Source organism: Sardina pilchardus, chromosome 5 (assembly GCF_963854185.1).
Source record: "Sardina pilchardus chromosome 5, fSarPil1.1, whole genome shotgun sequence".
Classification (NCBI taxonomy): Eukaryota; Metazoa; Chordata; class Actinopteri; order Clupeiformes; family Clupeidae; genus Sardina; species Sardina pilchardus.
In genome coordinates, this window is record NC_084998.1 from 7354314 (window position 1) to 7376252 (window position 21939).

Here is a 21939-nt window from a genome sequence, read left to right on the forward strand (position 1 = left end):
GAGGGAGGGAGGGAGGATAGTGCAGGAAGAAACTGGGTGGGAAGATTGGGGAGTGGGTAGGGGATGAGAGTGGGGAGGGGAGGGGTGGGGTATCCTCACCTGCAAGCATGGAGGCTTGGTTGAAAGCACTAGGAGAGAAAGGGGGCTGAGCTCCGGGGAGGTAGGTGAAGCGGTCAGACAACAGGATAGGAGCTCGTGGCATCTGGGCTAGATCAATAATACCTTTTGCAGACAGAAGCAAAGGGCCAGAGGGTGAACAAACCAGAGCGAATCCAACTCTCAGAGAGAGCCATCCATACACATCTTAAGAGCAGCTTAGAGCTTCCGACCGCCTCACAAGCGGAGCCAGTAAGGAGCGGAGAACTGTCCGCAGGTTAGGCTGTCAGCTAGTGACTAAGAAATAAATCTCACGTCTTCTGTTTCATGTCCAATTTTGGACGAGTATTTGGATTAGTAGATTATACTACACGTAGGGTGCAGTGTGGAATAGTGGATATATGGGGTAACAGAAGCCAGGAACCAGGAGCCAGTGTGCGACCATGGTTGTCATCGGCAACTGCACCCATAATAATCAATCATTTCAGCCTAGCTGGTTCTAGAGAGCAGTGTCATCATCACACTTACACGAGTGACTGAAATACTTTTGAGCACACAATTACCATTTAACAATTACAATTTTAAGAAATGGAATGGAACAATTAATTTGAAGCAGTTATCAGATAGCGAAAATAGAATTATATGGGCAGGAAGAAAATACAGTTAACAGCACCAGCCTTTAATGTTTTATTGGTTGCTTTGAGTGTTTGGGCAGGCAATTTGCCAGGCTCATTTGCTTCTGTTCGTCTGGAAAAGGTTGCCACTAGTTCACACGAGCACAAACTCTTCAAACTACACAAGGCACAACACACAGACAAACAGACACATCTCACAGTCCTTCATACCACTGTCCATTCACATACACACAGACACACAAGCATGCAGACACACACACACACACACACACACACACACACAACCAAACCGCATACCTCGTGGTCCGGGATGGTAAGGGATTTGGATCTGGTGTTGCTGTGGCGACATGACGCGGGCCACGTCGGGCCGCGGGACCTGCATCTGCTGCGAGGTGATGTAATCGTTGAGGATGGTCTGGCGCGTGTTCTCCATGGTGTACATCTGGTACGTGTTGTGGTAGCCCGTCGGAGACGGTTGCCGCGGAAATATGTACGCTGCTCCGGGAGTGGCAACAGACAACAGAGATACCAGAAGGGAAAAACATGAGCAGGAAGTTCACAGGTGTGTGGCGCGTTCCCACTGACGTCAGTGGACCAAACGCTACAAGAGCACCAGCACACACAGGAAAGGCATTATTCATGCACATACTCGGAGGAAGCCATGTACTGTAACAACCTTGGTAAGCAACAGCATTCACTACTGTAGTGTAGGGAGAACAGAGACAATGCTACAGTATATGTTCACAACACTGAATAACAGCTTTGCGCATCTCCAAACTACCCCTAAAGAGCCTTGTTATGGAAGGCAGGGCTTAAAAGCAAGGAAGATTTGTGTGCCTGTTCTGATGTTAATCAGACATTTTTCAAAGCCATAATTTACAATGATCTATCTTCAAATCCTACACAGCCCGGCCCTAGATGTCTAAATTCCAGCACAGAGCCTGAGGACTTAAAAGTCCTGTACAACGGCAGCAGTAAAAGGGTGGAGAGGAGAGTGGGGTGGACGGAGGGCCCCTACCTGGGTGGAAAACAAGGTTGGGGTCCAGGTGTGGAGGCAGGTGGGGAGGCCGGTACACTTCCCCAGGAATGACGGGTCGGTGGTGGGGGTCGAAGGGCGAGCCCATGGGGTCGGCGGTCAGCACCGGAGACTTGGCGGGAACGCTCTCTCTGCCAGACTGGGTGGACATCAGGGCGCTCTTCCGCTCGTGAGACACCGGCTTCCCGGCTGAGATGCTCCCTAGAGGAGACACCGGACAGACAGCACATCAGATGGAGGAGCTCGCGCAGTGTGTCCACGCTAATATTAGCCAAATGCTAAATTCCATGACCTTTTTCCCCTGACAAAAATCCTGAACTTCCATGACCACTAGGGAAGGGAACAAGCAGCGATGGAAAAGGCTATAAAACACCAATGCTGCTGGGAAATATATTTCAATTAATTTATTTTTCGGCAAGTAAATTTTAAACTGACACAACGGAATTCCCTGATTTTTTCCCTGACTTTGCCCCAAAAGTGACGCAATTCCCTGACTTTCAATGTTTAGAATAGATGGCAAGTTTTCACAAAGATCTGCGTTTCTCGAAGTCAACGAGTACCTGTTGGTACCAAACCCCCCGAAAACAAACGGGTTTTACCGACAGTAGCTCTATCTAACCCAGCCAGGCAGCTACAGCAGTGCACTCTGGGAGTATGTCTGTAGCACGAGCACAAACTCTTCAAACTACACAACGCACAACACACAGACAAACAGACACATCTCACAGTCCGTCATACCACTGTCCATTCACATACACACAGACACACAAGCATGCAGACACACACACACACACACACACACACACACACACACAGGCTCCCATGAACATGCCCACAGAGTGTAGCGAACATGGAACAAGTTACATAGACATGTTTATGCAAAATCAAGACTACTTCGACTATTAAGCCCGAGGGCAACTTGAAGACCAGCATGGGCCACACATACCCTCCGGTCCTCCTCGCACCAGCAGTGGGGAGGCTCTCTGCATCTCTCTGCTGCCGCCGCTGCTGCTGTAGTTGACCGGGGTCCTGCGGGCGTTGGCGTCCTCGTACATCACCGGACTGACCTGGGACTTGTTGCCCTCCTGGTGCGTGGAGCGCAGGACCGAGGTGGAGTTGACCACCGACTGGCGCACGCGCTCGGACGAGGACTTGGCGGCGGCGGCGGCGGCGGCAGCCTCCTCGTACTTGGCCCGCTCCATGGCCTCCAGCTGGGGCATGCCGGGGTGCGGCAGCTTGCTGGGGCTGGTGAGGAGCGACTTCACATTATGCTTGATGGTCGACTGCTGCTGAGGGGAGAAAAGACAACAGGGAGAACGTAAACCCCCTGAGCACACAGTGGAAGTCTACAACACAGTGGAAGTCTACAATCTATCTCTGTCTGTCTATCTATCTATCTATCTAATTTAAAGCCATTCCAGCAGCTAAGGGTATGTAATGGGCAAAGCATTGTGTGTTAGAGAAGTTTAAAAATGTTTTTTTTATTTGTATTTTTTAATCTATGCTAGTAAGATGATAATCTACATGAACGCAAAGTCAATGGCAGATAGTCTTCAAGGTCCTCAGGGGATAGCTGTTTTCACACATCACTCCATGTTACACAGCTAATGTTTCACTAATGCAAATCACAGGTAACATTCATTTAGGGTTCAATTCTGTCCTGAGTACAGTATCTTGCTTGACACGTTGATGCAAAGCTGATCATACAACTTATGCTTAAATAGTGACTAATATAACACTTGTCATGCATCTTCACTTAAATACTGTAGCATCACAGGGTCAATATGGTAACTACATGTCAACATTGAGCAATCACACATTTCCACTACTGCCAGATTAATGAACTTCGGGAAAAGTTCAGCAATAAATCATGCGACTATTTGACAGTGACACATTTCCTCCGAGTCCTGACCTGGTTCATGGAGCCCTCCAGTCCCGGGGTCTTGCGGTTGTCCTGGCCCTGGAGCTCTTGGCGGGGGATCTCGTGGATGGACCGGCCTAACTCCTTGATGGTGTTCATGCCCTCATAGGGCTTGCCCTTGGTGATGCCCCCCTCAAAGGAGCGAATAGGCGGTTCAGTCTTGATCTGCTTGCCGTATTTCATGCCTTCCTCATAGGCTTCCACAGACGCGCGAGGAGTGCCTGAAAGCAACAGGGGGGAAAAAATGCTGTTTGTGAACACTAATGGCATATGACAATGACATTAATGACTAGAAACTGCTGCCGACATTAATTAAAGGATACATACATACATACAAGTAAGAGATTTCGGCACGACAATACCAGCATTTAAATTATGTCATGAAAAAAGAAAAAGGAAAAAAGCACATAATAATAGTAATAGAAAAATAATAATAGTAATAAATAAATAAATTACTATATATAAATATAAATAAATAAATAATAGTAGTAATGGATAAATAAATTAGATAAATTCAATAAATAAATAAACATCCTAAGATATCTCCAAAGTTTGCGTGCAATTCCCTACCCTGCATGATGGACCCTGTGACAACGTTGCGATCCTTGGACTCCGGGTGAGAGCCATCTCTGCTCGGCAGGGCCCTGCTTATTAACCCTGTCAGGGATGTACGAGCAAAGTGTTAGCTTATTGGTATCCACAGCGATGCTTGCCATGCCAGTGATGCCACACATCCTTAGAAGTCTCCGGAAAACAATCCAGCCTCACCTTCATATGGTACAGAGTCCCTTCCAGCATGGGCCCTGGTCCCCTCCATCACGTCATATGGACGCTTGAGATCAGGACGGGGGCTCCTGGTACCCTCTCTTGGGTTCTTGATGGCTATCGAGAATTTTTAAAAAAATCTGTTAGTGTTTCAACACACAACCTACTGTTTTGAAACAAACTTCCCACGGGGTTCACGCCAAGTTTAATAGGACAGCAATATAATCGTTCAACATTGCACAAGACTTTTTTGTAACCGCCAAAATGCGGAACTAAATAAAAGCGGTTGCAAAAGCGGACAGTGATATCCAGCCGGCTCTCACCATCGTAAGAGAGGATGTGACCCTGCTTGCCCTCGTAGATGACGTGGCCCTTGTTCATGGCCTCGGCCCGGCTCTTCTCCGACTCCTCCGTGGCCAGCTTGGTGATGGTCGTCTTCAGGAGGTCGGCGGCCGGCAGCGCTGGCGTGCCCTTTGAGTTGGACGAGGGGGGAAGGACAGAGAAGGATTCTGAGTGCTTCTCAAGTCAAAAAGAAATCGTTGTTTCTGACAATAAAAACAAAGTGCAACAAAAGGTTTTGTATTGTTCCTACCTGTGTGATGGAGCCTCTGTAAGGCATTCCCTCTGGTGGTTTGGCAGAAGAGCCTCTTGCCATGCCCATATCCTGGATGGCAGACATTGGACCCCCTGCCAGAGACCAGAGGTGATAAGTTTGGCAACTCACACGTTGGATTTCGCAATTCATGTACCGGGTTTTTCTGACTTAACTCTGCATTTATGTGCAAGTGTAAGTATGTACATACAGAAAGAGCTCAAAACATTACAAACAAGATCACAACACACACACACACACACACACACACACACACACACACACACACACACACACACACACACACACACACACGCACGACAGGACATAGAGGCTGAAGGGCCGTACCTCTGACCACTCCCTCGTACTGCGCTCTGGAGTGAAGCCCCTCGCCTTGTGAGCTCTGGCCTCGTGGGGAACACTCCTCCTGCTTAATGTAGGACACTGCGAGCAGAGGAACAGGAAAAGGGAGTGTCAACGAAAATGAAAACGAAAGCCAACAAGACCACTGCAATTATGACTGGCCATGACAGCACAAAATGCTTACAAAAAAAAAGTTAAACGTTCAAACAGGCGGACAGTTTGGCACAACAAACATAAAATCACTTGACCCCCCGCACGCCCCTCCGTTAGATGCCATCAACACGACACCCACAACAACAACAAGGGGCTCTCTCTCTTACCAGGCTTGGCGGGGTCCTGTTGTCTTGGCAGCCCAAGGGAAATGGAGCCCACGGAGCTCTTGGCTGCCTCGGGCCCGTAGACGCCGTGGCTGTGGGAGGGCAGGTACGTGCCAGGCGTACCCTGCAGAGGAGAGACGAGAAGCGGGCACACGTGAGAGGGCGCCGCAGAGGGGCCGTGGGCATGCTGGGACACTGACAAGAGCCGGGTTTCCCCAGATCCGTTAAGAAGCTCTTAATTGCTAAGAGCTTCTTAGGAGCGCTCTAAGAACGCTCTAAGAATGCTCCTAAGAAGTTCATAGCACTTAGGAGCTTCTTGATGAATCTGGTTGCTTCTTGAGGCAAGAGCTCAAGTAGCAACCAGCAAATGTCAGAACAAGAGAGTGGCCGCACGGCATTATAATCAAAACAGTCAACAACACGTCCAGGGAAATAAAACAGCTAGGTTGAAGCGACACCAAGAGCCGCTCCTTACTCCTTTAAGCACGCTTAAGACACAGAAAATGGACCATTACCGACCCCATTCTTCCTTTGGAGACGAGTAAAAGCGGTACACTGGCAGCTGTGTTCCCAGGCAGATTGTGTGCTGGCGAGAGCGTGCACCTACCTGGGATATGGAGCCCCCCTGGATGAACGTGGGCTTGTCGGAGGGCTTGGAGGTGGGAATGAGCGGAGGAGGAGACGGAATGTTGGGCGGTCTGTGCCGAGGGAAGGCCATGCGGACCCCGTCCGTAAGGTTCTGGACCATCTGATTGGGTGCTGGCTGGAGAACTGGAGCACGGTGGGGGAGGGGTGGAGGCGGAGGCAGAGGGGGACGGGGAGGGGGGCAGAGGTAGAATATTTATTCAGACAGATTTCTTCTACTCCTCTGGTCTTGCCTTGGCGTCTCTCTCACTCTCGGATGCGGACATGGAAATCCACTAAGGCCTTTGCCCTGCGCTCTGTTTTTGCTTAGTTTTTGCTTGGTTGCACTCAGCAATGCAGCTTTCAAAAGTCCAGCCAACTGAACTGGCCTTCATCAATGTGTACAGTAGTTTTGACGAGGACCATACACAAAACCATGAAATAACACTACTTATAGTTTAACTGAAGGCTACACTCACAGTGATCATGAGGTCTGTATGAATGATTTCATTGGTGGCTGTGCAATTCAGAATGTATTAGCTGCACTAGGCAGACAATGTCTTCATTGCCATGGGAACATGCAAATGCATTTCTGTTCTTCATTTTCTCTCCGATTAAAGCACGGCCTGATTTATTGGTTTATAGTTTGATTTATAGTTCATATACTAGTGTGGTTTCGTTTTTACACCTTTTTCAAAAATTTGCATACAACTCCCATCATGTGGTTTGTTCACCGTGCAGTTAAAACACAGGATATCATTGTATTCTATAGTTGCACATATGGTTTAGTGTTCTGGACATCTGCCTTGGAACGCAGGCAATAACCTTGACTGTGGGGTGATTTTCTCCTTCAGGCCTACTGCCAGGCTGGGCTGCTCACAATAGCACAGACACCTTAACACACTTACGCTGTGTCCGTGCTGTAGGTTAAGACTTTAAACAGTTTGGCTCGGGAACATGGGCTGCAAAGGGGAGGGGGGGAGCAGAGAGATTGTTGTTTGCTAATCTCCGGCTAGATCTAGCTCAATTAGTCTTAGCATAGCAAAGCCTGAAAAGTCGTTTTATACAGCCTTTCTTTTGGACCGCATCATAATATAGTATTGTATAATTGCACTGCTATTCCATCTGTTGGTGTGCTTTGCATTTAACCTTTCACTTTTAAAAGTCTGGAGCCCTTATCTCTTACTTCTCTGCCCGGTGATCTACGACTTAATCTAGCTATCTTAATCTCAACAAATTCAGCAGGAGAGCTGATTCATGAGACAGAATAGCTAAACAATGTGATATATGTAATGCAATAATAGAAATTCTGAGCTGTACCGTAGATCTCTCCATGGAAACCTTTCCTTTCCTCGGACTACTTTTTAGCGTCATCCTTGAAGCCAAGTCACTTGTTCAAATATATGCACGGCTGATAAAATATTGACAAGCGGCCTTCAGCAGTGTCTGACGGACACACACACACACACACACACACACACACACACACACACATACACACGGCCTGCTGTCTGGAACAGAGCAACAGCATTGCTGCATTAAGACAAGGGGACTGGGTCAGGCCAAGCGCAGATGACATGACGCCACCGAAAAGTGCAAAAAGCTGCCGGTGGGGTTACGTCATTCACAACCGGTCCGGCCGTCTGGGGTGCAAATGCCACAGTCACTTGGCGTACCAAGCGGCCAATCGCAGGCTGCACTGCAGCCCTTAATGACAGTGGCCTCCGTAGAGGAAGCAACTCTGGTGACCTCTCCTTGAAAAATAAACACGTAACATGCAAATCTGACACGGCCAGTTCCTACTAGGGGGACGTCAGTCTGCTCATGGGTCACTGGCACAGAGACAGGGAAGCAAACTGGCCCATGACGAAACCATTATAAAACTACTGCGCTGATGAATGTCAGGCTGAAATATCGATAATACTGAGAAGATAAAGGCTCCCTCGGGAGTCTGGAAGGAATTGGCAAAGATGTTTTAATCGTTAACAAGTTAACCATTAACTTTGTGCGTTTAGCTAGACCGCAATAGTTTACGGTGGGGGCCCAAAAAGACCATTTAACCCACGTAAGTGTGCCTGAGGTCAGTCAAGCAGTCTTGTTTCCAGTCTACCACATCAGTTGCACATCAACTGTATTAAGATCAACGCTGAGGCTTCATTGCACGCAAACGCAGTGCATGAAACACAAATCGGACACCACACCACACCACACCACACCACACCACAGACGTGAAGCTGTTCTGCGTAGGCACCCTTGCTTACCAGGTGGCACACTGTAGCGAGCAGGGTCTGGCTGGGGCGAGGCCTTGCTGGGATCCCGGGGAGAGAGGCGGTAAGGAGTGCCGGGTCGAACAACCCCTCCATGGGCATCCTGCACTTCATAAGGCATGTAGGAGAATGGCTTGCCTGGAAACCAAACAAAACACACACAACCCAATTATAAATTTCCCTTCAGAGGCCAAAGCTATAAACTACATTGAAAAAATAATATTTGAAATAAAAACATCAATAAATCTGTGATGGTTGCATAGGAACTAACAGTTATCTAGGCTATATACAAAACAGTATGATTGGCTACTTCCCTGTCTATGCCCCACCAACATAGTGCATATCAACAAAAGAACTCCAGGGAAAGTTTCGAGAAGGTCACTTGAGTCATGTTTTCTGACAAACTTTGCCATGGGTGATAGAAGCACACGATCAAGCGCCACTTCACATGGACATCATTCAGTCTTACCCAATGCCCTCTTCAAGGCCGAACAAGTTCATCCTTTTAAAAAGCCAAATTACTTCGAATGTCAGAATATGAATGTTGTATTTTGCTCAAAGAAAAGTCCTGTTCACTCCAACACCTTAGAGGAGTCATAGTCCCTGAACCACTGCAAAATAAGAGAGACCAACTCATATTTGCCAAAGAGACAGAGACACGAGCCTGCATTCACACCGTCAAGTGTCAGACAGGACAAACTGAGACTGTCTCAAAGTGCCTACTTGCACACGAATACTTAGATTAAGTACTGTATGTATATAGTGCAAGTACTGGGACAACACTAACCATCCAAAAGTGGGCACACAATGCATACAAGCGCTCAGTTCACACTAGCAGTGCACTGATGGAAGTATGCAAGTATAGGGTTTTAGACACAGCCACTGTGTTTTTAACAAATTCTTTTAAAATCACCTTAAGGTCATCAAATATGTGTGAAATCGACAATGTGCCTGACCGACATGAGTGAAAAGTCGACAAAAAAAAAAAAAAAAAAACACCAAAAAGACTAGAGACTCCCAAGAAACAGTGAATCTACCACGCGTCACACTACTTAGCGATAGTAAACACCATAATATAAACAACATGAGCCAATGTACCTGCCAACCAGAGAGTAGTGAGCAGAGACTCAAAACCATGTCTTTAATCCCAGCCAGCACCCATCCAGACCAATTCTTGAGTTTTAAAGTAAAAGTAAACTAAGCTGACTGGTATTTTAGAAGGTGCTTTTAGCCACACAGCCACACAGTCAGAGTCGCAGTGCCCTGTTGGGTTGACTCTAGCCTGAGGTGGCCAACCATCAAGCAGCAACACTGCCTCTTCCTCCCAACACGCCTGCGAAATACAGTAATTTCCTGCATATAAGCCGCATTGTGTATAAGCCGCAGGACAGTGTTTTATGCAAGTTAAAAGAAACAAAACCATATTAACTGGCCCCCTGTATTAACCTCATAGCTAAAGCTCATTTTAGCAAAATCAATGTATAAGTATAAGGCTAATAGTCGGGAATTTACGGTAAACTGAAGCGGTTCCCACCTTAACTGCCCCCCTGTATTAACCTCATAGCTAAAGAAATTTTAGCAAAATCAATGTATAAGCCGCGGCTAATAGTCCGGAAACTACGGTAAACTGAAGCGCTTCTCCCACCTTAACTGCCCCCCTGTATTAATGTATAAGCCCCGGCTAATAGTCGGGAAACTACGGTAAACTGAAGCGCTTCTCCCACCTTAACTGCCCCCCTGTATTAATGTATAAGCCCCGGCTAATAGTCGGGAAACTACGGTAAACTGAAGCGGTTCTCCCACCTTAACTGCCCCCCTGTATTAATGTATAAGCCGCGGCTAATAGTCGGGAAACTACGGTAAACTGAAGCGGTTCTCCCACCTTCCCGGTCGAGCACGGGGCTGCGCGTGGCGAAGCGGGGTCGGCGCTCCAGGTCGGCCTGGTCCTGCCGCTGCTTGTCGTCCTGGTGCGCCGACTCGTGCGCCGCCTTGATCTGGTGCTGGAACATGTTGTAGGCACTCAGATGGGGAACGCCGCCGGGACCGAACGCACCGGGGACCTGCAGGAGTGGGGAGGGGGGGAGGGGGGGCACATTCAAAACCCCACGTCAGAATAAAGGGTCATCACAGCAGAGAGCAGTCATCAACATAGGAATAAACACAGAATAATCAAACACGTGCTTAAAAATACCAACTGTATGCACAATATGCGTACTGCATACAACACGTAAACTTATTTAAAATGGCAACTGTACTCACAAAATGGTTACTGACATTAAGCAAGGCGGAAATAAACGCTGTATATTGTATATTTAGGGAGAATGTCTGAATGTGACATTCCAGTCCAGAAAAGCCCTCTCTCATCCCCACATTAAACTTGCCCAGCACCGGACAATACTGACCGCCCACTGACAGTGCGACATACTGTAGCATGTTTAGCCCACCACCATAGTGGTCTTTCTCCTGCAAGACCACCAGACAATTTGCCACATTAACACCCCCAGTACACTGCAACATACAGTACACAAAAAGCACAATCATAGTTCACGGGATTCCATGATTGCTGTATCCCCAGCGATACATGTTTTTTTCCCTCCTTACTATACCACATACCTCCAGCTCAGGCCATACCTACATTTTTTTTTAATGAAGCAAGATTGGACAAAAATCAGCACACAGAATGACACACAACCACCGCTGCATTGCTGGGGCTGATTGGTATGATTGGTGGATTTGGGGAAGTGGGGGGGGATTTTTGATGGTGGTGGGCGGGATGCAATCTGAACTCACTTGGTGGGGGTGGTGGTCTACATACGACATGCTCTGAACCCTGAGCCCTCCTCCCAGTCGCTCCGCATATCTGATGGAGCTGTGGGGGCTGTAGCTATGGAAACTGACCATGGGTGGGATGGCGGCGGCGCGCTCCTGCAGCTGCTGCATGTTCAGTGGGGACGGCTTGGCCGACGACACCAGCACCGAGCCGGCGGGGTTGAACATAGACGGCTTGTCGTACATCCTACGGGAGGGAGGGGAAAAAGAGAAGATAAGAGAGGGTGAGGAAGCTGGACACGGACACAAAGAAAAAAACAGCCCCTGCTTTAAAAAAAATAATACGCATACAAAATGGAGGATCTCTGCTATCTGCTTTAATAAAAAATAAAATGTAAAAAAAAAAAACAAGTGTAAGAGACATCAGCCCATCGATCACTACAAAAACAATAAGTGCTGAATAAACAGGAAGTTTACGTCCACTCAGGTTTATTGCCCCAGACTGGAAATGATGCGACTGAGGCTCTTCCCTTGTGGTGGCAGGGGGCAATCAGACTGAGCCATTATCCCTGCTGGGAACCCTCCCAATCTCAGTGGTCCGATTAACAGAACATTGGCACGGTGATTACAGCTAACGGATCATTTAATAAGAAACTCATTTCAGAGAAATAGAAGTTGCGGAAGACTTGCAGCAAGTTCTTAGTAACTACGTATGTCCGTAACTAACTCTAACTAACTAATCCTAATTAACTAATCTAATTGATAAATAATTGTTATCCAATTGTTAAATCTTCTAAAGTTGTGGTTACGATAATGCTGAACAGCATCTTAAGGCAATTTGTCGTGCCATCACTGACAAGCCATCACCACGTGCATCTGCACTACAGTAGTCCTGACCAACTCAACTATTACCCATCACTGACCCAAATGCACTACCCTATCCTACCCATTAGTGTTCTACTTATTTATTCATTTTCTAAATGTACATACTGTCATTTCACATAGCCATATTCTACTGCTCATTATTCTATTCATCCTGCACATACACTTGTTGCTGTTTCTGCACTACAACGGTACTGTTACCACACTGCACACAGCCGTAGGCCTACATACTGTACATATCTGTATATGGTCAATACTAAATATCCATATCTATACTTAGCATAATATATTCTGCTAACTACACGGCATGTATCTACATTGTTCTTGCTACTCTTGCAATGTTACTCTGCTACTGTGCTGCACGTCTGTAGATGTTGTTCATACTACAGAGCCATTTGTGTAGTCTGCTCTTATAAGGTTACAGCTAATAAACCTTCTGTGAACCAACTGTGTATGCTACTGTCTGCCCTGCACTACACTGTATATCCTGTACTGTCTACACACCACCTGTCTATACTTTGTGCATCACGTTGCACTTTTCTGCTTTTTTTTTGCACTTCTGGTTAGACACAAACTGTATTTCTGTATTTCTTTGTACTTGTACTTGTGCACAAAGGCAATAAAGTTGAATGTAATCTAATTTAATCTAATCTAATCTAATCTACACCTGCTCATCCCCGCATCACCTCACCAGGCTGCTGAGGTGTGTGTGGCTTGCTGTGCGTGTGACCTCGGGTCGGCACCACCCACACCTGACCAGGCTGCGGAGGTGTGTGTGGCTTGCTGTGAGTGTGACCTCGGGCCGGCACCACCCACACCTGACCAGGCTGCTGAGGTGTGTGTGGCTTGCTGTGTGTGTGTGTGTGACCTCGGGTCAGCGCCACCCACCTGGGCTCCGTTTCCACGTCCTCGTCGGCGCTGCACGTGGCGCTGGAGTCGTTGTCCGAGTGCGGCTGATCGCCGTGCTTGTCCAGCCGCTCCTTGGCGTCGGGCTCCAGCTTCACCTGCACGCCGCCGCCGCCGCCGGCGCCGCTCATCTCCACGTCCTGGGGCTCGCTCTTGGTGTGCACCTGGGCGCCGTCGTAGCCCCCGGGGCCGCAGACGCCACCGCGACGCTCCTCCTGGGCCCCCGGCATGTCGCCGCCTCCGCTACCGGCGCCACCGCCAGACTCCTCCGGGCTCTTCTCCAGCTTCACCCGCAGCTCGTCCGGCGGCGGCGGCACCTCCTGGCCCTTGGACGACGAGCCGCCGCCGCCGCCGCCGCCGGCCGCCTCCTGCTCGGAGGCCGAGGCCGCCGCCGAGTCCTCGTCCCGCTGCGCGGCCATCCCGCCGGCTTTGGAGGGGTCCGCCTGAGACGGAGAGGGAGCGCTCTCCGTGTCGGAGCTGTTGTCTGGACCTGTCATGGGGTCGGGGGGGGAGGAGAGAGAGAGAGAGAGAGAGAGAGAGAGAGAGAGAGAGAGAGAGAGAGAAGAGAGAGAGAGAGAGAGGGAGGGAGAGAGAGAGAGAGAGAGAGAGAGAGAGAGAGAGAGAGAGAGAGAGATGAGATGCAATAACATGAGCGGATGTGCCCATCCTAGTGTCTGTTACGCGTCGGGTGCCCTTCCCCTGAACTCTGCTGCTCTCGCACTAGACTCACTCGTGCAATGTTGAGCTTGTAGTCACATGAGCAAATCCAATACAGTTGCGGATACAAACCAAAACACCCAAGTTCACCAGCAGGTCATGAACATGGCCATCAATAGAATGCACCTACCAATCCCAACTATAAAAAGTTTGGGGGTTGTAATTTAAGTTATGAGACTTTCCTTACACAAAATAGAGCACACGCAAGAACAGAACCACCGTCTAACAAGGTCAATGCTATAAAGATGATTCTGCTGTTAGCAAATTTGGGTTAATTTAACATCATGCACTCATGCCTGACCCAATATGACTGAGCTATCACATCAACACAAAACAATGAGTTATTGCTCTTCAAACAGATAGAAAAGGATACACGAAAAAAAAAACAAAGAAACAAATAGTGGCCTCTAGCAGTGGAATAAAAAAACACCAAACAGTAACCTGGCACCAGATGACCCACAACACGCGATTAAAGAATAGTCACCGTGACAACAAGTAGGGCAAAGTGACATCCAACACATTACTGGATCTGCCCATATATCCCGCCCACCCCATCTCATACACACGTACACACACACACACACACACACAGACAGACACACACCCAGCAAAAGCCTGCCACCTGCCTTAGATCATGTTGCAGAGTCAAGCCATCCACAAGATAGAGTATCAGCAGTGTGCCAGCAGTAGGTAGAAGCCTGTGCTCTCTTCCCCCCACCTCCCTTGTGTCTGTCCCTTGCACCCTTTCTACCTCTCACGCCCTCCCTCTCTCCCTCCCTCCCTCCCTCCCTCCCTACCTCCCTTCCTCCCTCCCTTCTGTTCCAAAGAGCCAAAAGTGCTGTAAGAGGAAGAGCTAACAAGTTTACTTCCAAGAGCTGACTGCAGCCAAAAAAAAAAAAAAGAATATTATAACAGCAGCATATGTTGATACAAACAGGAGTAAAAAAAATAGAAAGGGGAAGTATGGTGATGTTCTTTTTTAACACTCAGTGACCTCTAAGGCAACAATGGTTTTGTAGACATCAACTATAGCCCAGGACCAGACAGCCGGCCAACCAGCCATTAGCCTAGTCTCTCACACACACACACAGCTCTGGCAAGCCCCTATTTGAATATTCAAAACAAGATCCAAACAGCCAGCTTACGTCAGTCCATACAAGGGCATTTTAGGACTTGGGGAAGAAAGGAAAAAATAAATAAATATGATGACACGGTGTGTGTGTGTGTGTGTGTGTGTGTGTGTGTGTGTGTGTCTACAGCGCCACTGTGAGTATGATGAAGGAAGATACACAGAGAGGTAGCAGAAGAAATAAAATGGACAGGAGGCGCCAATTGAAAATATGGCAAGCAAGAAAGAGAAAAAAAATAAGGAAAAGTCTGAAGGAAGATGATGGAAGGGCTAGAGAGAGATGAGAGAGAGACCTACAGAGAGAGATGAGAGAGAGAAAGAAAGAGCGAGAGAGAGCGAGAGAGGGAGAGAGGGAAAGAGAGAGAGAGAGAGAGAGAGAGAGAGAGAGAAAGAAAGAGCGAGAGAGGGAGGAGAGCGAGAGAGAGGGAGGAGAGCGAGAGAGGGAAAGAGAGAGAGAGAGAGAGAAACTGGGGAGAGACCCAGAGAGAGAGGTACGGGCCAGAGGCAGCCGCCAGATCAAACGAGTGGTGCAGGCAGCGGCACAGTGTTCCTTGCAGCACGCTTTCTTGACTCTTCAAAGCCAGGGAACACTTACATAAGAAATGCCCCAGCAGTCAGAATTAGTGGAGATCTTTCATCCCGACACGGCCCCCCCACCCTTCCCCACCTCTCCTCTCCTCTCCGCTGCTCTCCTCTCCTCTCCTCATCTGATCCCTCCTCGCTCTCATTAAAAGTACAGACAGGGGGAGGCAAAAGGTTCCTGACCGGCCTGGCTCCATTATGTGTTTTGGGACAGAATCGGGTGAAAGGTCTCGCAAAAAATAAATGAAACAAATCAATATGCAAATGCGCAGCGACAACCGATATTTACTGATTAAAAGCTATTCTTCACTGGAAAAATATGCTGCACTTTAATTAGAATAAGTAAACCTGTTTGTCTTAGAAAACAGAGCTCAGACATTAAAAGGCTTTTTGGCAGTGATGCATTTACGTCAAGTGCAAACTTGCAGCAGATAGGACAAACATCAGCCACAACGATGACGCATTTCTCAGCGTCATCCGTTTCAAACTGCTGCAAAATCTTTCTTGTGGCCGTTGTGATTTGACGTGCCAGCGCGTAATCATAATGAGAGCATGCAAAATGCTCGACTACTGAGTGGTTCTCAAAAATGCTACAGCCCACTACTACGCACTAAATAACAACATGGCATTTCCACCACCCTACAGGGACAGGATACATTATAACTTTGTGTGTGTGTGTGTGTGTGTGTGTGTGTGTGTGTGTGTGTGTGTGTGTGTGTGTGTGTGTGTGAGAGCTCTGTGTCATGGGTGAGGTTAGATGAGCCCACGTAAAATTCTTAGAGACTAACCCTGATGTAGGATTAGATCAAGAATATACCAACAGTCCTCTTTTTGAGGTCAATATTCCCTCCAAGAGTCTGTTTTACACACCGGTCCCTTGAGGACGTACACGTGTGTGACAGTGTGTAAATTATGCTTGTCCAATCGTGAATTTGCATGCAAACCTTTGCCATCTGTCTGCATTAAGTCTGCAGCATGCTGGTACTAATGGAGAGATAAAGGGGGTATTCACACCTGCCTTGTTTAGTTCGATTAAAACGAACTCAAGTTCGTTTCTTGCTTGGTTCGGACCTTTTTGACTGGTGTGAATACAATCACTCGAACTCTAGTGCGGACCAAACAAGCGGACCGAGACCCAGCTGAGGAGGTGGTCTCGGAGCGGTTCCTATCGAACCCTGGTGCGGTTCGTTTATGGTGTGAAAGCAGACCGACCTCGATCCGACCCAGTTACAGAAATCTACCTTTTTTGGATTTGACGAGCTCCCGTAGTTTTTGCACATTATGGGGAATGTAGGATAGCTCCGTGACGCACAACAGCTGTAAGCAGCAGTGGGCTAACGCTTTTTTGCCAACAATAATTTGATTTTGCATCTCCTACCCGTTCCGTCTTCCGTAGGCCTGCTGTTAGCATGTTGGACACACATGAGAGCTCTTCTCAGCTGTTTTGTTGCACGTCTTTGTTGTTGCAAAATTACGAGCATGATATTGTTAAACTTGCATCAAACGGTCTTGACGCTCAAGCACTTCTGCAAAGCTGTAACTGTATAAACTATATTGCTAGGATAATAACGAGTACAGTACGCAAACATAGTATTTACGTGGGCCAGCTTTGACTTTGGCTTCCTATTCTTCACCCCACCTACACGTTTACCAGCCAATGGTTGAACGACCTTAGCACATGTGCTTTTGTTTATAAATTCTGGTCCGGTTGCAATTAATCACGGTGTGAAAATGAACCGCACTAAAAAAGAAAAAAAGAAAAAAAAATTGGTCCGGACCAAATAAGTGAACTAACGGACCTTCCTGGTGTGAATACGCCTAATGTCATATCATTGGAATATATGTGAATGTATGGTCATCAGTAAATCGCACTTGCGTGTGTGTGTGTGTGTGTGTGTGTGTGTGTGTGTGTGTGTGTGTGTGTGTGTGCGTGTGTGTGCGTGCGTGTGCACATGTCTTGGGTGCCTCACCTTCACTATCTTCTGGGTTGTCATCGTCGTCGTCATCATCAGCGGCGGAGGCCGTGGAGGCCATGCTCTCACTCTGAGACACGTCCCGGTCCTCTCTGTTCCGCCGCCCCTGCACACACCACGCAGCCAGGGTCACGCAGAGTCATAACACGGAGCAGGACACCACAGCAACACACACACACACACAAGTCCACATAAGCGGCCCATTGGGAAACCATTTTCATTGTTTTCCGTTACGAGCATGTGTAAAAGAGTATTTCCGGGTTTGGCTTTCGAGGTTTGCAAAAGGATGCTGAATAGTTCCACATTTAGTTCACGCGGCCACAGAGGACACAAGAGTAATCAGACTAGTCACAAGGGCAGAATCCTATAAAATGGGGAAAACGCAATCACAATAAACTAAATCCACCCCTTAGCAATCCTTAGTAATGGTGGAAAATGCCTGTGTTATCTGAGACCATGTTAAAAGGTTAAAAGGTAGTCAATGTAAGGGTACTGAGTAACAGACCAAATGTGGGGAACTGCACTGTGCCCTATCAATAACCCAGATGGATATGCACTTGTGTAACAGGATACAGGAACAACAAGGAGCTGAGTTCTTGATCCAGACCTGGGGTAGTGTTAGGGCAAAGTCTACCTCAGGCAAAAGTAGGATCTTAACGGAACACAGGATGAAGGAGCACAGATTTGAAAAGTAGCAACATTCTAGAACCAGAACTCATGTAGCTGGCCAACTTCTTAGCAAACATCAACATTATCATTTAGAGACAACATACCAAAATAAAAAAGCTTCCGCCGGTCCTGTTTGAAATGAGTGTCCATGTCAGGACGGCCGCAGTGTGAGGCTCACCGATTAACTCACTCAGCTGGTGTGTGGCAGCGATCGTTTAGGAGCTGGCGAGCGCTCTCTGTGTGCTAATGTCCCTGATGCAAGAGGCCGTAATGGAAACACAGAGCTGAGGCTTTTCTCAGGTGATTAAGCCAGAAGGAAAAGCTGCGGGGCTGGCCTCCGTCTTAAGCGGAAAACAGGCCGAGGCCCACTGCCTCCCTTAGCCGATATATCATAATGAAACCAACCACAACAGTTAAATGACTACACACACACACACCAGAACAGCTTGTTCCTTATGGCTAAAGCCAAATCTAGCATGTGCAACACACCCAGCACATTTACAATCAGGCAGTGTTGAAGCGCCTACCTTTTTGTGCTGTTGGAGCAGGTCCTCGAGGTTGTGCCGCCTCTTGTAGTTGAAATAGAAGTTCTTGCACTGAGCCTCACTCTTGGTGCCCACCATTTTGGCAATAGCCGACCAGTTACGGCCGTGCTCAACCAAACCTGTAGGGGGAGACAGAGAGGGAGTGGAGGGAGGGAGAGGGAGAGAGAGAGAGAGAGAGAGAGAGAGAGAGAAAGAAAGAAAGAGAGAAAGGTCACTGCACTGTTATGAAAGTGAGAGAGAAAGGGAGGAAGAGCCAAAAACGAAAAAGAAAAAATAAAGAAACAAGGAGGGGGAAGGAGAAAAAAAAAGAAAAAGAAAAACAAAGATAGCTAGCATATCTTTTCCATTACCAAGTACTCCCGCAAGGCCAGTTTCTTCGAAGCAAGTGGAAAAACAATCCGCCAGTCTACTCTTCACAGACCCATGGCCTTAGACAGCCAGCTCATCTCCTTCGTCCTACAACCTGTCAGAATGTAATCTGCCAATCAGCTCTGACGGGGCTTAGGGCGCACAGTGGGAAGCGGTAGCCCCATTAGCCTAACTCTGACACGAGGGTGTCATTCCTCGAGAGTCCCTGCTGCCTCTGACTGGCTGCCGATGCTCGTTGCCTTCCACGTCGGCACGGCCACTCTAGCTAACACGCTGGTGAGACAGCAAAGGAGCGAACGGCCGGCTACGCTGGACTGTACCGCCAGGTGTGGGTGATTAATCAGCGGGCGGTAATGAGGGCGTCTCTGAGATGATTACGGTTGATGGGGTTGATGTGGTTTGGGGAATTGGGATTTCAGAGGAAAAGACTTGTTGACAACGCGCGTCCTTCACTTAGCATCTGATTACTCCATTAGACTCAGAAACGTTAGCGTCGAGAGGGGCCGTGAACAGCATTACAGGAGAACAGCGACAGGTGTAGCATTGTGACTTCAGCCTCTGTTATAATACAAACACAACTCACATGAAACACTGTAAACCTCTTGTAGGAATTTTTCACAGCGCCAGGGTTAGAGACTAATGACAAATTCTGCGAAAAAAAGCCAACAAAACAAGATGAAATTATGGCCTCTAACCTTTTAAGCTTTTTCTTGGAAGTAGAGGCATGTACTGTATAGGAATGTGAGAGAGTGTGTGTGGGTGTGTGTGTGTGTGTGTGTGTGTGTGTGCGTGCGTGTGTGCACGTGCTTCACGTTTGGGAATTAGCTGTGCATTGGGCGCTTGAGTAGGTCGCTGTGTCAGTGTGTGAAAGTGCACAAAGCGCCAGAGCTTCATGTGTGTGAGAGCGCATACCATCCCACACTCGCCTCTGATGCAGTGCAGAGCGGCCCCATTTGTAGCTAGTGCTTCCAAGGCAGATAGATGCTTCCACTTCAGAAACATTAATGGCTGAAATTCTTATATCCTATAGCCTTTTCAATGCAGTTATATCCTTCAGCCAAAACCATTTTTCGTCAAGCAAATACAAGCAACAACAGAGCCTAACTTAGGAACAACGAAACAAACGTGATCCTATAGCCTTTTCAATGCAGTTATATCCTTCAGCCAAAAAACATTTTCGTCAAGCAAATACAAGCAACAACAGAGCCTAACTTAGGAACAACGAAACAAACGTGACCCCCTGTAAACAAAGGGACAGTGGGAGTAAATAGCAGCTTTGTTGTCCAATCTACAGCCTCATGCACTGGGAACAAATCTGCATCTATTATGGTCTTATGGTGTCCAACTGAACTTCGTGAAGTTTGGACAAAAGAACACCTCTATGGGAAACTGTGCTTCTGTTGTTTAAGTGGATATGCCACCCGACAAGGTCATACTCACAGGATTTCCCTGACTTGGCTAAAGGACAACTGGACTTCGATCCCTGTCCCCACTCCCTTCAGCGCCATGCTCGCAAGGCCTCAGATTGATTTAGAAAATGTCAAAACTCGGGTTTACAGTCGAACTCCTTCCCACATCAAATCCACGCCAAGTTCCCCTATAGTTGTCTCTAGACGTCCATCAGAGTAAACATCTGGCCTTGCAAGAATAGCAGCAGCCAGCGCAACCATAATAATCAGGCTGACCACCCTGTGGGAGGACGGGACTGCAGAGGGCCGCAGAGAGGAAGAGGTGGAAACCCACGACCGTTATGTATATATACACAGCCATTGGTAGAAAAAACTCGGGCCCGATTTACGGAGTCGAAAGTATGCGTAGCAGCAGCGGGGCAGTCACCTATCTGTGGCCGGTCTCCATTTCAGGCACCTAGTCAGCATCATCCCCGTGGCTCCTCAGGACTCCACACCACTGGGAGGTGTGTGCTTTTAAGTTACACAGAGAGGGAAGGATGCCCGCGGATGACCTTGATGCTGGCCAACGGCCATTGGCAAAAAAACGAAAGGAAAAAAAAAAATGTGAGGGGAAGAAAAGTATGGCTCATTAGGAAATGCATCCCTCCATTTCGCTAGGCAGGCCTCGTCTCGCATCAGCAGCACTGACGACTGCGTTTGCATTTGCAGTCCAGCTGTGAAGTTGGGTTAACCACCACCACTACATGTCTGTCAGAGCCATTGTTGCTCGAGATCACACGAGCCAAACATGTTCCCTGACACTGAAGTGGATCGACGTCCATGAGACACTGACGAGTGCCAGTTCTTAGATCATTAAACAAAGACTTTGAAAAAAGAAAGAAAAAAGAAAGCCAAACTCTTGAGTCCACCAGCGAAGTCCACAACTCCCAACAAAAAATGCTGGAATGACTAGATCTCAGGCCTTTAAAAAAGGAGACCTAACCTGTCATAGGCAGTTTGTTCAACTGGGGCCTTCGAGGTTTCCTTCAGGAAGGCACAAAGTGCATCTTCGTAAAGAGAAAAGGGGAGGGGGGAAGGAGGGAGAAGGGGGGGAGGAGGGGTGGGGCGGCTATAAAAGCATGCCAGCGAGGGCACGAGACGGATCGTGATCGACAGACAAGAGCGAGAGGCAGAGAGAGTGGAACTGAAGAGGCCTACCTTTTTTGGCTATTTCCATCTCCTCCTCAGTCCAGCGAGACGTCTCCCCGCTCTCGACCGCTCCTGCAGAGTCACAGGGAGAGAGAGAGAGAGCGAGCCGGAGCGATCAGCGTCAGCGCACCAGAGAGCGAACGAGAGAGAGAGAGAGGGAGAGGGAGAGGGAGGGAGAGAGA

The 21939-nt window shown here is 48.1% G+C and overlaps 1 protein-coding gene across 12 annotated transcripts in view; it reads right to left on the minus strand.

The window, feature by feature from the left end:
• ncor1 (nuclear receptor corepressor 1) overlaps nucleotides 1-21939 on the minus strand; it is a 73681-nt gene that overhangs the window by 11823 nt on the left and 39919 nt on the right. For 7 of the 12 annotated variants that reach the window (XM_062536169.1, XM_062536173.1, XM_062536168.1 and 4 more), the window contains exons 18-37: nucleotides 21767-21829; nucleotides 18771-18907; nucleotides 17572-17680; nucleotides 13156-13663; nucleotides 11407-11632; nucleotides 11230-11247; nucleotides 10499-10676; nucleotides 8611-8754; nucleotides 6333-6496; nucleotides 5729-5849; nucleotides 5394-5489; nucleotides 5046-5140; nucleotides 4777-4924; nucleotides 4457-4570; nucleotides 4259-4345; nucleotides 3680-3909; nucleotides 2714-3056; nucleotides 1750-1968; nucleotides 1029-1226; nucleotides 100-222 (exon numbers count right to left, since the gene is read on the minus strand). In XM_062536169.1, coding sequence (XP_062392153.1) covers nucleotides 100-222; nucleotides 1029-1226; nucleotides 1750-1968; nucleotides 2714-3056; nucleotides 3680-3909; nucleotides 4259-4345; nucleotides 4457-4570; nucleotides 4777-4924; nucleotides 5046-5140; nucleotides 5394-5489; nucleotides 5729-5849; nucleotides 6333-6496; nucleotides 8611-8754; nucleotides 10499-10676; nucleotides 11230-11247; nucleotides 11407-11632; nucleotides 13156-13663; nucleotides 17572-17680; nucleotides 18771-18907; nucleotides 21767-21829 — 3321 coding nt within the window. The remainder of the gene's footprint in view (nucleotides 1-99; nucleotides 223-1028; nucleotides 1227-1749; nucleotides 1969-2713; nucleotides 3057-3679; nucleotides 3910-4258; nucleotides 4346-4456; nucleotides 4571-4776; nucleotides 4925-5045; nucleotides 5141-5393; nucleotides 5490-5728; nucleotides 5850-6332; nucleotides 6497-8610; nucleotides 8755-10498; nucleotides 10677-11229; nucleotides 11248-11406; nucleotides 11633-13155; nucleotides 13664-17571; nucleotides 17681-18770; nucleotides 18908-21766; nucleotides 21830-21939) is intronic. The other 5 variants (XM_062536176.1, XM_062536177.1, XM_062536167.1 and 2 more) reach the window with 4 other exon arrangements.